Source organism: Artemia franciscana, chromosome 18 (assembly GCF_032884065.1).
Source record: "Artemia franciscana chromosome 18, ASM3288406v1, whole genome shotgun sequence".
NCBI classification, from domain to species: Eukaryota; Metazoa; Arthropoda; class Branchiopoda; order Anostraca; family Artemiidae; genus Artemia; species Artemia franciscana.
This window is the reverse complement of record NC_088880.1, coordinates 26,751,192-26,766,690: the sequence shown is the minus strand read 5'-3', so window position 1 is coordinate 26,766,690 and position 15,499 is coordinate 26,751,192. Positions and strand designations below refer to the sequence as shown.

Sequence of the window (15,499 nt, the reverse complement as noted above, 5' to 3'; positions counted from 1 at the left end):
TTCAGCAAGAAAAATTAGTAATTTTTTTCTGATTAGCCAATTCAGATTATGCGGTACCGTCAATTTAAGGAAAATATAAGGGCGGGTGACAATATGCAATTCTCAGACCCAAGGTGGGGGCAAATTTGTTGTTGCCAATTTTTTCAATGAGAATTCCAAAAAGGGGTATTTTTCAGTGAAAACACCCCCCCCCCCTCAACAATTTTTTTCAAAATCTTGGGGAGAACATATGGGGGATACCTCACGTATGATTCTAAACATTTAAGGGGCCACTGCTCACTTTTTACCATCAATAGGTTTTACATTCTGATATTATTTGATATTGCCTATTATATTTATTAAATGACATCATCTATTATACATATTATCTGAATTAGACGTGAAGGAAGATTTATACAGCAGGGAGGATTAGAGATAGTACTAAAATTAAAATTAGAGATAGTAAAAAAAATAGTACGGGACAGAGCAGATAGAGCAGATTAAGGGAGCAGATAGTATGACAGATTAGTTTTTAAAAATGTGCATACGAAGATGGATATAAGATAGTAAAAGTCATAAATACGATGTTTAATGAAGGGAAGTGTCTTGCGAATTTAAGAACACTTCATTTAAATCACTTCTTAAATAAATGAGAGATATGAATGAATATTACTACCAGTACTAACAACTCAACACAAATACAAATACAGCTCAATGGCAAAGATTCATGAAAATATGGGGGGGGGGGGTAAGGATTTTCTCGATTTTCTAATGATATAAAAATCGAACAATATTGAGCAAATATACCTAAAACAGAGGGTAACCTGTGACCTTAATTCTCTTAGTAAGCAGCTTCCGCATCAACCTTTAAAATGAGCCATTAAATAGCCCTCTATGATATTTCAGTACCCCACTAGCTGCGGATAAGGAGAAACGTAAAAAAGGGTGCTTTCAATAAAGGTATGGTGGTTGCAGCCACTTTCCTTGTTTTTCAAGCCAATAGTTCTTCCATGGCGCTTAAGTCACGGGACTCTAGGGTTCCTTCATTGGGTTTTTCGACAAGGCGGTTCTAATGGTGTTCTTTGTGTTTCGATCTGATACGATTTCTTAGGAGTACAGTGCTATTTCAAAGATTTGAAAACACGAAGCACAGGGGTGACAAATATAAATGACCAGTTAGCCAGTCTTGCTGCTTTAATACAGCGCATAGCAGTAGTGACAGCATTGCTGATACGACCTGGCAGATTGGGGGTATACTATTGGAGCTACTATCCCCTCAAGATGTTACTATGCTTACCTGGGTCTTACGAAATATTATAGCGCACCTGTAACAGTATAGTGTTCACCTGCATCTTGTGAAATAGGGTTTGTTTTCTTCAAGACACAGGTGCTTGCTATGTAATAGTGTTTGTTTACTCGCTAATGACTTATTTTGATGTTAAGCAATAGGGTTTGTTGGCTTATGCAAATGTTTTCTGTAAGATGTAGGTACTTGCTACGTATTAGAGATTGTTTACTTATGCAAATGATTTATTTGTTTGTTACGTAATAGAGTTTGTTTACTTCAGGATTTCTTGGGCTGTTACGCAGTAGGACTTGCTAGAGTTCGCTAGTCAAGATGCAAACATACGCGTTAGGTAATAGTTTCTTTGATCATTTAAAGCCCTAGAGATGTAGGGGGAAAACCCTTCAGGATCCGCTAGTCAAGATGCAAACATAGGCGCTACATTACAGTGTTTTTCGTTAATTGTTTAAAAACCTGCGACGGACCTCAGCAAGCAATTCCAACGTAGCCCTAGCAGTCGATTCCAGTCGGACCCTAGCAACCAATTCCTACCAGGGGGCCCTAGCAAGCAATTCCAACCGGGGCCCTTAGCAACCACACGATTTCACGACATGCATATCCCACTATTCTGACAAGGCACATATCCTACCATTCCATGACACAAATATAACACCATTCCATGGCACCCTGACCGTCCATACAAGCGTAAACATATCCCGCCATCCCATGACAGCCAGAAAATGTTACTAGTTTTCTTCAGGATGTAGGTGGCTCTTTATGTAATAATGAATGTTTACCTATGTTGAGGGTGCCGCAATCTTGCATGATATGTTAGATTTACTGGGAATGACGCATTCTCACATGAAATGCTAGAGGTCAGGGCCCGCCGGTCAATTGGGAAACACCCGACTGTAACTGAGGAGGACAAACACGCGGGGTGCTACGTAATGTCTCTGCACAAGCAGGATGTTACATAATACTTTAAGAGATTTTTCAAGGTGTTTTTTCTTTGAAGGCTTTTTTTCTTCGAGATTTCCTTTTCTTCAAGATTTTTCCCTCTGGGAAGACTTATGAATCAAAAAATGTTTGTCCATATTAGGAATCGAAAGAGATTCCTCCTTAACGGAGCTGTGCGCTATGCATCTGGAACATGAAGCAATTGATGTTAGTTTGATTCAGCGAATACAGCGAATACCTTCAACACGATAACCTATTACAAGCACGAAGAATTCCCTCTCCGCCTTCTAGAGTGATTAAATGAAACAAATGTTTCCAACGCTTTCCACATGAGAGCACGCAAGTGTTCAAATACTACGAATTTTTGATTTATTAGACACACCTGCCTATTACATTGTATCAATTTAAAGCTTGGTATTGCCGAAAACACATTTCGAATGAGTTGTAAGTATTATGTTTTAGGCAGCAATTATAAGTAATTGTAAACCAGTAATTGTAAACAGTAAAACAGTAATTATCAGAAAAAAAAATCAAGCTTCACAATACGTCTTCTTGCTAGTAAATGAAACACGCAAACGGAGAAAAAAGAGACACTTTTGTCATTTGGCTATTTCCGAGAGGTTTTAATGAAAATGCCACGAAAATGCTCAGGCAACCGTGACATTATGTGGCTAATCCAGCCTTGCAACCCTTTCCGGGGGGAGGGCTGTTATTGGAGGTAAATTTAAGCTATATTAAAAGATATTTATGAGAGGTCTTAATAATAATACCTGGTTTCTGTTGCGTTATTAAGTACATCTGCCTGTTACGTTGTACTAATTTAAATCATGGTAATTAACTTTAATGAAAGTGCCACTTTTCTTTGAGCCAAGGCTATGTATATTCACGCAACCATGGCAATATGCGGCTGACCCACCCTAGAAACCAATTCCAGGGGGAGGGCTGTTATTGGAGGTAAAAATATGCTATATTCAAAGATATTTATGAGAGGTCTTAATGAAAATTCCTGGTTTCTATTGCTTTATTAAACATATCTGCCTGTTACATTGTGCTAATTTAAATATTGGTAATAGAAAATCCCATTTCAAATGAGTCGCAACCATTACGTATTATGCAGCAGAAGGCTCATTGCTTACAATAGTAATAATAATAAATCTATTCTTCTGTTTTTCTTATAAACTTATATAATGTAAATAAATTTTTTAAGAGACCCTTTATGAATTGACCATGCAATCTTTAAATCGAGATTCACAACTGTTTGAAAAAGGTATAACCGAAGAAACAATCAAGGAGGCACACTCCTTAAAGAGGCGAACCACGACAATGTTAAGCGATCTTCGGTTCCGGTGGTCGCAGAGGGATGGGGAGGAATGCATTTCGTAGCCCGAGTTCCAACTAAGAAGCCTGCCAAATTTCATCCCCCTCCGACTTTTCCTTCATGGGGAAAATCTGACCGGAAGTTTCGACCCGTCAACCCCAGCCCCCCTTTAACGTTGTCCGATCGGGCTGAAATTCACAAGTTAAGGTCCCCTAGGGCCCAGGAGCTTATCCGCGAAATTTCAGCTCGATCCGATAACTCCTTCCCTGTTTTCCAGAAACCACGCATAGCCACTTAATGTTCATTTTCGTTTTTTTCTGAGACGCCTACAAGTTACAGCCGACATCGGATCTGGGTGTACGAAGACTCATTCGACGCGGAATTCTCCCAGTAATTTTCCTGGAAAGTTTCGTCGGAAAATCTTAACCCCCCGATTTTCTAGCTTAGAAAAACCCATTTCCCCATTGAAGGTAAAATTTTCTCTTGTAATAACATCACATGTTTGAAAAATTCTTACACTAACAGCAGCTTGGCGCAGCGGAAGCGTACTGGGCCCATAACCCAGAGGTCGGTGGATCGAAACCGCTAGCTGCTAATTTTTTTAAATTTGTAAAATTAGGTAATTTTGTCAGTTTAAATTTATTGATACAGAAAGGGAGAAAATAAACATGGAAACATGTGATCAGAATTACATACTGGAATGTTCACAAGAATTTATACTGAAGCAGGGGTAAGGCTTGATGGAAGCAAGTTAAAAGAACCATTTAAATTGATTTCCTAATTGAAGCCGTTGATGAAATTTTCTATTGTAATAACTTGTTTGATAACAAGCATAACAGCAGCTTGGCGCAGCGGAAGCGCGCTGGGCCCATAAACCGGAGGCGGGTGGGTAAAAACCACTAGCTGCTAAATTTTTATTAAGCTGCTAAACTATTAAAATTATCAAAATTAGATAATTTTGTCAGTTTGAATTTATTGATACAGAAAGCGAGAAAATAAACATGGAAAATTATTATTAAATTACATCCACCATGGATTGTAGAAAAACGTACAGAAATAATATGAAAAAAACTTCGTTTTCTTAAAGAGTTAAAGAGGCTGCGTCCAAAAGTCGAACCTTAAAACGTACAGGAATTAGGAGAGGCAGTTGGGGGGCTGCCGCCCCCCAAACCCCCCGCTTTTAAAGACTCTTTTGTACAGGTTTTTTGTTGTGGGGGGCTACCGCCCCCTAACCCCCCGCTCTTGGCTTCGGAAAGGCCCTCTTTTAATTGACAAAAAATTGAAATGAATGAATAATGGAATAACTTCGAAAAATGTTAAACACAAGAGGACAGGAGAACCATTGCGCTGAAACTAGTAATTAGTAACAATGAAGTCCCCTCACAACAAAAAACCTGTACAAAAGAGTCTTTAAAAGCGGGGGGTTAGGGGGGGCGGCAGCCCCCCAACTGCCTCTCCTAATTCCTGTACGTTTTAAGGCTCGACTTTGGGACGCAGCCTCTTTAACTCTTTAAGAAAACGAAGTTTTTTTCATATTATTGCACAAAACAATGGTATCATTGTGTTGGATTTGTCCGGTACTGAAAATATGGTCCGAACGAGGACAGTACGTTTAGAGTGTATCTTTGCCAAACCATTCGAGGTGAGCATTGAAACAATCTTGCTAAATCAATTTAAAACCCATTGGAGAATTACGCCTGATGGCAGGGTTCTACTAGACTTGGCACCATGAGCACAAATAAAATAATCAATATATTCAATTTGGATCCTTACATGTCCAAATATAAATCCTATTGTATACCATCGGATTTTCTAGAGCCTCTTAAAAGCGTTAACCATATCATTTTTAATAGTAGCCCATCAACTTTAAGAACGGGGCATTGGAAAATGTATTATTCAAACAGCGAAGAATATTGAATTTCTTATCCTTTTGGTCTACTGTATACGTTTTACGTGCCTCAAATTTAAAACTTCCTGGAGCAAAGTGGAAAATCTATTATTCAAAGTCGGAAGTGAGTATAAGATTTATCAACCAAAAGCTGTGGTTTTCATGCATTATTAAATTTTGTTTTTCAAAGTCGCGGATATACTTACAGTGAATTTTTTAGCATTTATGGTGAAAATCCTCGATTGGGCGATTTTCTAGTTGAATACACTTTTATACCTGTGTAATATAAATTTCAGTGTCCTAAGAGTGAAATGTTTTAAAAATGCAAAGTCAGGGTCACATTGCCTACAATATAACTTAGCTTCATTTTATTATATCTGTTCGTAAAGTCAATAATACTATTTTGATTCATGTTAAAAAAATACAAGTTATTCAATTTTATTATTTGCAGCAATATCACATACAAAATTCTCATATGAAGAATAGCTTTCTATAACAGCCAAATAAAAGCTTATAGGTTTATAATCATAGTAGTCTGTATCTTCACAGCGATGTCATAAAAATCAGACTCTTTTCCAGGAATTGAAGCGTAGACTTCTTCTTCCAAAAACAATTTAAAACGACAACGATATAAGTCTCTTAAAGGTAAAGTGAAATCACGTTTTTGGTTTTTTGCCATAATGCCAGGGTAAGTGTTCTCCGATGTATCACATTTATCATGGTGACAATTGAAGCATAGGAAACCTCTAGTGTGAGAGTCACAAACCTTTTCAATACTGAAATTGCAGTTATTAAGTTGCACTGTGTATCCTCTATACAATTTAAATGGATTGCATAACCTGCAATGTTCATTATAGTCATCAACAAAAGTACAATTCTCACAAGATGACCAGGTGCATAATATAAACAAACATAATGGACATGTGTAAAACATTTTTCGATGTTGTCCGTGTCACTTCCAAAATGAAACTGACTGGGAAGTCTTCTAGGAAGAGAGGGAGTGACGTCACAAAACATTTTTAGATAGGATTTTTCGAGTTATTTCTTGTTACCTTGCAAAATGTTGCAGTCTAGATAGTGATCAAAAGCAAATACACAATATTGTTTTGTTTTGTTTCAGTTAATATATCAGTAAATTGAGTAAAGGCATCTGGACCACGATGTAAAAGTTACATTCAATGGTCCAATAACGGAGACTATTGTCTCATTATATCGTTAAGCATTCTTAGAGAAAATATTTTCCTTTGAAAACCATCATTTAGAATCAAACATTTTTCCAAAGTTACAAGATTCCGTATGCTTTTTTGTTTCTCAAATCCATCCAGTTTTAATCCTGACATTCTCATTATTGATTATAAACTAACAATAGATCTCGCTAGTAACAAACTTATTCCTTTTTATAGGCTGATTCAGATCGTTGTCTTCAATATATTTCACTAATGTATTTAATCCGTCTTGTAATCTTTGCATATGCATTATATTCATTTTCGCTGCAAAACATGACTGTTCTTGAGACTTGAATTTGGTTAATGATATAACATATCGTGCAAACATCTCGTCCTATTCTAAGGTTAGCCAGCAACCCCTTGTAATTCTGCTGCAGCATTAGGCACTCCAGGCTTCTTTTAACCATGGTTAGCGCCTTCAATATCCAATATAGTAACAGCATCCACTACTAAAGAATAAATTCCATGATGTTGACACACTGAGCTCTTTTTCAATACTGAAGCAAAGTCACGCAAGAGTCACCCTCAACTCCAGTCACGTAACAGACACTTGCGTCTCCTAGAAAACATTTCCTGTGATGTAACAGGCAAACCCTATTACGCAGATGTACTAAACAGACGCTTCATAGTATTGTGTCAGACCCAGGAGTGCGTAGGAACGTATTGAGGGGCAAGTGGCTGCAATAGTTTACCCCTCCTATGGGCGTACTCAGTACCATAGAGAGTATACTACTCAGTTTCTACACTAAATTTTCTTAGTACTTAAAAAAACTTATTGTTCTAATTAAACAAACATAGTGTTTCAGGTGTCATTCTTAAGGAATTGGGACAGAATTCAAACTTTGCATAAGAAGTGAGGTGTTTTGGAGGAGTAACCACCCTCAAGTACCTAATAATTCATGTTCGGTTAAGTTTAAATATTGCTCCTTAGTCTCAGTTAAAAAAAATTATTTTTTTATTTAGTTTCTGATCGTTTTTTAAATAATTCCAGGAAATCTGGCTACTGCTCTAGGAGAAAATTCGTCCTCCCCAAGCATTTATTTTCTAGACAATTCAATCCTGATCAAGATTTGCCCCGGGCAATTACCCTTAACATCTCCGCGAGTAAAATTGAGAAGGAAAAGAGAAAGTAAGATATAAAACAATTTGTATAGGAATTATGGCAAATTCCCCCACTGTGAAATTTCCTCTAAAAAATTTCACGCCCTGGAAACTCCCCTCCCTATGGAAAATATCCACGTGGAAAATACCACCAGCAGTAAATCCCCCCCCCCCAACGAAACTATGCATACCTCCCAATAGCAAATACCAGACGTTTACAATGGGCACATTTTGTAAGTTAAAGACCTTTCCTCAGAGGCTGTGGGAGGGTCATGATGTCCCCAAAAGCATAGTTGTTCAGCCTTTCAACTATGCTGAACAAAATGGCTATCTAAAAATTTTCATTGGATGATTTTTAGAAAAAAGTAGCGTGAAAGGGGGCCTAGTCGCCCTCCATTTTTTGGTACCTACAATTTTTAATTCTCATTCTAATGAGTCCTCTCCCAATATTCTAAGACCACTGAGTCGATAGTATTACCTCTGGGAAAAAACTACAAACACATAAACACGCATCCGTGATCTTTCATCTGTCCAAAAATATAAAATTCCTCATTTTTGCAGATAGGAGCTTGACCTATGCAGTAGGTCTCTGACACGCTGAATCTGGTGGTGTGATTTCAATTAAGATTCTATGACTTTTAGGGGGTGTTTTCCCCTTTTTCCAAAAATCAGGCAAATTTTCTCAGGCTCCTGAACTTTGATGGGAAGGATTAAACTTAATGAAATTCATAGATTTGAAATCAACGTAAAACTCTAATTCTTTTGATATATCTATTGGTATCAAAATTCCTTTTTTAGAGTCTCGGTTACTATTGAGCCGGGCCACTCGTTACTTACAGTTCGTTACCAGGAAATACATGATGACTAAACCGTCTGTGACAATGAAAAGCAAGTGAAGAGCGACCCTTGTTAATGTTAAGCAAAACTCCAAGACAGAGCCTCAAAACGTTTGTGGTCTTGATAATAGGCTGCATAATAAAATTCAATATGTTTGAGACCCAAATATGTGTTGCAAAAAGACCCACATGAAAATTCACATTATCCGTAATTGACATCCAATTTTTATTGGCCCCCCTTCCCGGAAAGGTGGGAGATCGTTATTTAAAAACAATGGTCATATTTAAGAAATGAAAGGCTAAATCCACCAATAATATTTTATCCTAGCACCCCTTTCAAATAAAAAAGATTTTACATCCATGTATTCTCATTTACCTCCCTTTTGGGCTAGAAAACGATAACCGATTATGTCTTAAATCGGGCCAAAATTCTATACGACCAAAATAATGAGATAAGTGTCTGGTTTTGAAAAAAAATTCATGCAAATCTACCATTTACTAAAAGTACTATCTCTTGCGGCGGTAAGTTCTGTCCTAAAGAATATTTCTGTGCAGTCTCACCTATAGTTAAAAAGAAAAACAAACTGAGAGAAGCAAAAATTGAGAGGATGGAAAATCATGTACGTTCAAATAAAAGTAAAATGGAACGTAAGAAATCAAAGCGAGTAGACGATAAGGGGCCTTTCATCACATTTACTCTTTGTCACGAAAGTTCAACTTTCTTTTATCACAACACTTGCATTACGCATTACGCATTCGCATTACGCAATAATGTTCCGTTCAATGCAATCTGTAAATAAAATATTTGATTTTAATATTTAATTACGGTGACCTTATTTATTGCGTTATAGTACGTATACTTTCCACAAGGCCCATGTTGAACTTAAATATAAAGAGCGCAAGGATGAAGGGTGACGTGAAAGCCTATTTACATTTGTATTATTCGTTTTAAGTGTAGAGGTGGCTTTTTACTTCTCTTTGAATTTAATTTATATAATATAGATAAAGTTTATAACAATTAATTTATATAATTTATATAATATATATTATATACTACAATATAATATAATATAATATAATAATATAATACATATAACATAAAAAAAAATGATGCAGTTATAAATTCTAAATCCTTTTAATTAATTTCGATTCAGTTTTTAACTGAGTTCTTAACCTGGAGTTTGTTTTTTCAGTTTCAATTTTCTAGTAAAATATTCATTTTCAATTTTTCTTCACCTAAAATTTGACAACTCAATTTTCCAAACTTTGGTTAAACCTTACCGAGCTGTCCAGGCCCAAGGTCAACAGCATCATGAAGAAAAGCAGAGACCATATTGTTGATCCTGGCATGGTTGCAATTGCTTCAGGATATACAATAAAAACAAGCCCTGGCCCTTCTGTTGCTACCTCTTCAATGGGCTTCCCAGATCGATATGACATGTAGCCAAGCACAGAAAATATCACAAATCCAGCAAGAAAGCTTGTAGCACAATTGATGCAGCTAGTGATGATCGCATCCCTGAAAAAAAGGATAAAGATCATCCAGAGCCATTGCTGGCGCATAGAATAGAATAGAACATGATTTATTTGCTAAAATAGCACACAAGCTAGCATAAGCACGTCAGAACAATTACAATTACAATGATAAAATAAATGTTAAGGGATAAACATAGTTACAAAGTTAAATCAATTATTAAAATGCGAAACAAAATAGGGAACAAAAGAGTTTTTGTACCTCATTGTCAACATTTAGGGACACAAGTCAAGTTGAGTATTTGGAGCTCTACGAGCATTAAGTCTTGTATTGGGAAGGATTGGGGGGGTTTTCTTTGAAGGGGGGAAGAAGACGTCGATGATAGTCAGAACTAAGGCACTTGTGCTGAAAGTTCATGGTAAGGAAGTGATGTCGTGATTCCAATGTAGTGAGTTCAAGTCTAGCCAAACCTTCATCATAAGTAGTATAGGACGTTCCCAGTATAATTTTTATAGCTCTTTTTTGAATGCTTTCGATTTTAGAACATTGGGATTTGGTCAACCCAGGGTGCCAGACAGGGCAAGCATATTCAAGAAAAGGTCTTATATAAGAACAATAAATTATTTTAAGGTTCTGGATTGATATGGAGAACCGTTTGAGAAGGGAGAAAGATTTAAGGAGAAAACCACCTGTTTTAAATAAGTGAAAAGAGTGAGATTTCCATTTAAGGTCATTGTCCTAGTGCACACCAAGTAGCTTAACCATGTTTAAATTTGGAATGCAAAGGTAATTATTGATTGGGGGTATATTTTTAAAAAAGGAGAATAGCATTAAACTGCTTTTCGGTATGCTCAGATTAAGTTTAACATTGTCAAGATCATTCATTAAGTTGTTAATGAGTGAGTCAAGTTTAACGCCCGAAGTTTATGAGGTTTGACAAAGGTTAAGTAATGTCAAATCATCCGCAAATTTAAAAGTGTTGTCAAATTTCATTGTACAAAAACATTGTTAAAAACAATTAAGAATGCTAAAGGACCCAATTTAGTCCCTTGGGGTGCTCCACAGGAAATTGAGGTAAAACCTGATGAATCTCCGTTAGGGAGGACTACACATTGCTCACGACCAGATAAAAACTAGCTACTATACGTAAAAAAAAATCTCTGACACCTAAAGCCCTTGCATTATCAATAACTGTCTGATGATCCAAGTTGTCAAAGGCTTTACTAATATCAGCAAAAACAGCCTCAACGTAGGAACTACTTAGCTCAAGATGTTTGGAAACAGTGTCAAGTATATAACATAAACAATGGGTGGTGCTATGATTCTCTGATTTGGGTTAATTTTATCTTGAATATCGTCAAAGAGGAAATTGTAAATAAAACTTCCAAAAATTTTAGAGAAAATAGAGGTTTTTGATATTGGCCTTAAGTCAGAGGGAACTTTTGTGGTCTTGTTTTTCGGTATAGGTGATATAATAGCTCGTTTAAAACACACTGGAAAAATACCATCTACAAGACATTGGTTAAAAATTGCAGTTAGAGGTAAGCTTAAATAATGGGCACATTTCAAAATCAATTTGGTAGGGATATAGGGCGTCGAGTCAATGTTTCAGTTGTTCACCCTTATTGCAGGGGCGTTATAAACAAGCCTCTAGCCAGAGATGGTTTTAGGGTGGAGAAAGAGGGGGCACTTTCCCTGGGTGCATAAATTTTATGGGCGCAAAATTTAAGATAAATAATCTAATGGTTATAATCATTTGTTAATTTTATTTTTATTAAAATAAAGCAGAGGGTTCAGTTGACAAGATTGTGTTGATAGATGAAAATTTTGTTTAAATTTGGCCTAAAACTTTTCGAGAGACAGTAAGGGAGCCTAATCAGTATTTTGCCCCGGGCGCCAGGGGTATCAGAACCGCCACTGCCTGTCACCCAACCTTGCGGTCAGGCTATAGGTTTGCTAGCTTACATCCTAGAAAAAAAAAACATTATGAGTAAGGTACATTAGATCATGCCAATCGAAATTCCTTTTAACGAAATTTAGTTCCCAACGAATTACTTGAATGAACCTATGAATCCCTTCATCGTGGCAGAATTGACCTATCGCTTAAATGAAAGGGGTTGAAGCTAAGTTTAAAATTGATTTGCTACTGAAGTGCGGAAAAACAAACACTGTCATCCAAATGTCAAACTGAGGTGCGGAAAAACAAACACTGTCATCCAAATGTCAAACTGAGGTGCGGAAAAACAAACACTGTCATCCAAATGTCAAAACACGATATAAAGCTTCATTTTTTGAGAAACTCGTCTTCAAAGTTTCTCAAGTTTTGCAGCATTTTTTCCGTCCATTGCGCCTAGTACTAGAAGCAGAATTGAAGTAAAACGTTGCAAGGATTGATATTAGACAATATTCTTTTCAATTATGCAATTAAAATACACATCAAAGTTTGCTGACATTGCTAAATCTCGGTTTTTCAGATTTGGCAAATGGGACAAAATGCTGCAGATACACTTTTTTCCAAAAAAAATCTTCGCAGGAGATTTTATTAGGACGTTTTTGCATAAACCATTCGATCTGCCTCTTTGAGCTGAATTCAGTGGTATATGTAACTTGGAAAATTATCTTTCCTCCATGTATATACGCGTTTTTACCTTTGGATGGCCGAGTAGGAGAGTCGAATGAAGTTAGTTCTCACCAAAGTACAGATGCAAACCACAAGAGAGGAGAGGAGCCTGTACAAACATTTTGACTCCTAAGATTGTTATTCTTTTCATTGCCTTAAAATTTCACAGAGACAACCAATCAATCAATTTATCAATATCAATTCTTTGATCTTATTATGTGCATTTTATGTCGATATTTTATATATTACATACATTTATGTTTTGTTATGTACATTTTATAAGTTTGGAATTGTTGGTTTAGCTATTACTTCCCATCAAAATTCGTTTGGTCCTGGCGTCTCTTACGTCACAATTTGGGCATCCACCTTTTTCCTTCACCTCAGTGGTTGAATCTATCCCAAACTTTAAAACGACAGAAAATATTACTCCTGGCTAAATTTGGTTGAAATTAATTAATTCCTCTTGGTAGATAACCTGATGACAAAAATCTAGACAACTCTCACCCTCACCTTCCTTTTACACACACACTTAGAGATCGGAGAGGCTCCGGAGTTAGAAAAAATAGTCGGAATTAAATAAGCAAAATAGCTTGCTTCGCTTTAATCACAATGTTTCGATCATAGTTTCTTTAAAACCATATTTTTTGAGGAAAACACTTCAACTGTCTATTTGATAAGTCTTTACTTGTTAAAAAGCAATTTTGGTTCCATATTAAGTCAAACTTAAAGCCAGATTTAGGAGAATGGGTAGTCAATTGCTTTGTAATTTTTATTCCACTCTCTAATTCACAACTCGTCACCGTCCTATTATGTACATTTTATGTTGATATTTTGTATATTACATACATTTATGTTTTGATGTGTACATTTATAAGTTTGGAATTTTATATTGAAAATCAACGTAAATTAAACAAGAGCAGCAGTTAGTCCAATAGCCAACAAGTTTGGTCCGGGCTGAAAAGTTTCTCAGAAATTGCATAAAACCGTTCATGGGTGGCAATTTACAACAAAAGGTATTTCAAGATTGAAGGGGTGGAGTGGCTTCCTAATTTTTTCAATAGTAATACCAAAACAAGGTATTTTTTAAAACCGAAGAGGGGCAGAAAATTTGTTCTTTGAATTAAAATTTCAAGCGAAAAAAAAGAGCACAAGCGAAAAAATCAATTCTCAATTGATTCTTTTTTCAAGATTAAAAAAAATTAAAGCCATTGGGCTTCTCTTTCTGGCGTACGATTAAGGAATAATATGATTGACCAACGAAAGTTCTTCACAGCCGTAAACCAATGAAATTAAAGCACCCTTTTTACAAGCAATAAAACAAAAATAATCTCACTTTTTTCTTTGATGGCATATTTAATTTTTTTATCAGATTCTATTTTTTCTGAACAAACCCAGGTCCTGAAGAATATATACATTTTCTAACAGTTCGTTATAATCGAACTGTAAGTAAAGAGCGATGCGGCTCAATAGTAACCAAAACCCTAGGAAACAGAGTCTTGATAAGGATAGATACATAAAAAGAATCAAATGCTGATGCTCATTTAAAATATACAAAATATATCAAGTTTTATGATACCCATCAAAAGTTAAGAGCCAGAGAAAATTTGCCAAATTTCTGAAAAACGGGGCAAACACCCCTAAGACATCAAATGATCATAATGAAAATCGCACCAATCAGATTAAGCATATCAGAAAACCCTACTGTGTAGGTTTCAAGCTCCAACATTCACAAGTTTGGAATTTATATTTTTTGCTAGATGAAAGATTCCGGATGCGTGTTTTTTCCCAGGGGTGATTGTATAGAACTAATCATCCTGGAAGATCGGATGAGGGCTTTATTTTTTTTTTTTTTTTTTTTTTTATCGTAGAAAGGATCTTTGAGAGGTAAAAAAGGAAATATTAAATATACTCATCGGAATTAGCAATATCAGAATTAAATTTCAAAATATTTACTTAAACCTCCACAATCACAAATCAGATGCAAGATATATTATAGAAGAAGCATTTTATTTGCTTGTTTGAATAGCTTGTCTTGGGAAACAATACGTTGTTTTTCATTAATTAAAAAAATTGTATTTAATGGGAATGTTTCTAAGACAATTAGTTTTTTTGATGAAACAAATATTCTTTTTTTAAACCAACATTAAATATTTCTGGATGAGATTTGACTAGTAGTAAACATTTACATTCACATCAGGTTATATTTAGATTTTGGGTACAGAGGAGGGGTAATCAGCTAAATGCGACCAAAAGTTCTAAAAGCCTCTAGCAGCCCACTCTGCTATTGCCACAGTCTCCACCTGTTAGCATTTGTATGTAAAGTTACTACTTAATATTTTAGTCAAAGCATAAATAAGTTTAGTCTAGACTTATCTATCACTATCCCACAACAAAAAAACTTGGTTAAACAAATAGAAGAGTGCTAGCAATATGCCTGGCTAAGCTCTAGATCAGAGACAAATTACATAAGTATTGATTGTATTGTTTATTCTGACATGTGTCAATTTCTGGTCGACATGTATTCAATATCCTCCGCAACGTGCCGAATTGTGAAGGTATGTGTGGAGACCGTTCACTATGCCCTCTTTGGTTCAATTCCAGAGTTTTGTTTTCAGCCCCTATAAAGTACACAAAAATCTACCTAAAATCCTAGAACTCTAGCTCCAAAGGCATAAAAATCCCGCTGAAAACTCTATCTCTACTAGTTGTGGGAGTGGTCACTACAAACTGGGGCCACATAAGTGAAAACGTGTCCATAAAATTCGTCCGAAGAATTTTATCCGAAATTTGTCCGAATACCTTTTTGCAAATTTCC

At 36.0% G+C, this 15,499-nt stretch overlaps 1 protein-coding gene across 2 annotated transcripts in view; it reads right to left on the bottom strand.

Moving 5' to 3' along the window:
• LOC136038820 (sodium-dependent dopamine transporter-like) overlaps positions 1–15,499 on the bottom strand; it is a 149,713-nt gene that overhangs the window by 42,019 nt on the left and 92,195 nt on the right. For both annotated transcript variants that reach the window (XM_065722222.1, XM_065722223.1), the window contains one exon: positions 9,872–10,109. In XM_065722222.1, coding sequence (XP_065578294.1) covers positions 9,872–10,109 — 238 coding nt within the window. The remainder of the gene's footprint in view (positions 1–9,871; positions 10,110–15,499) is intronic.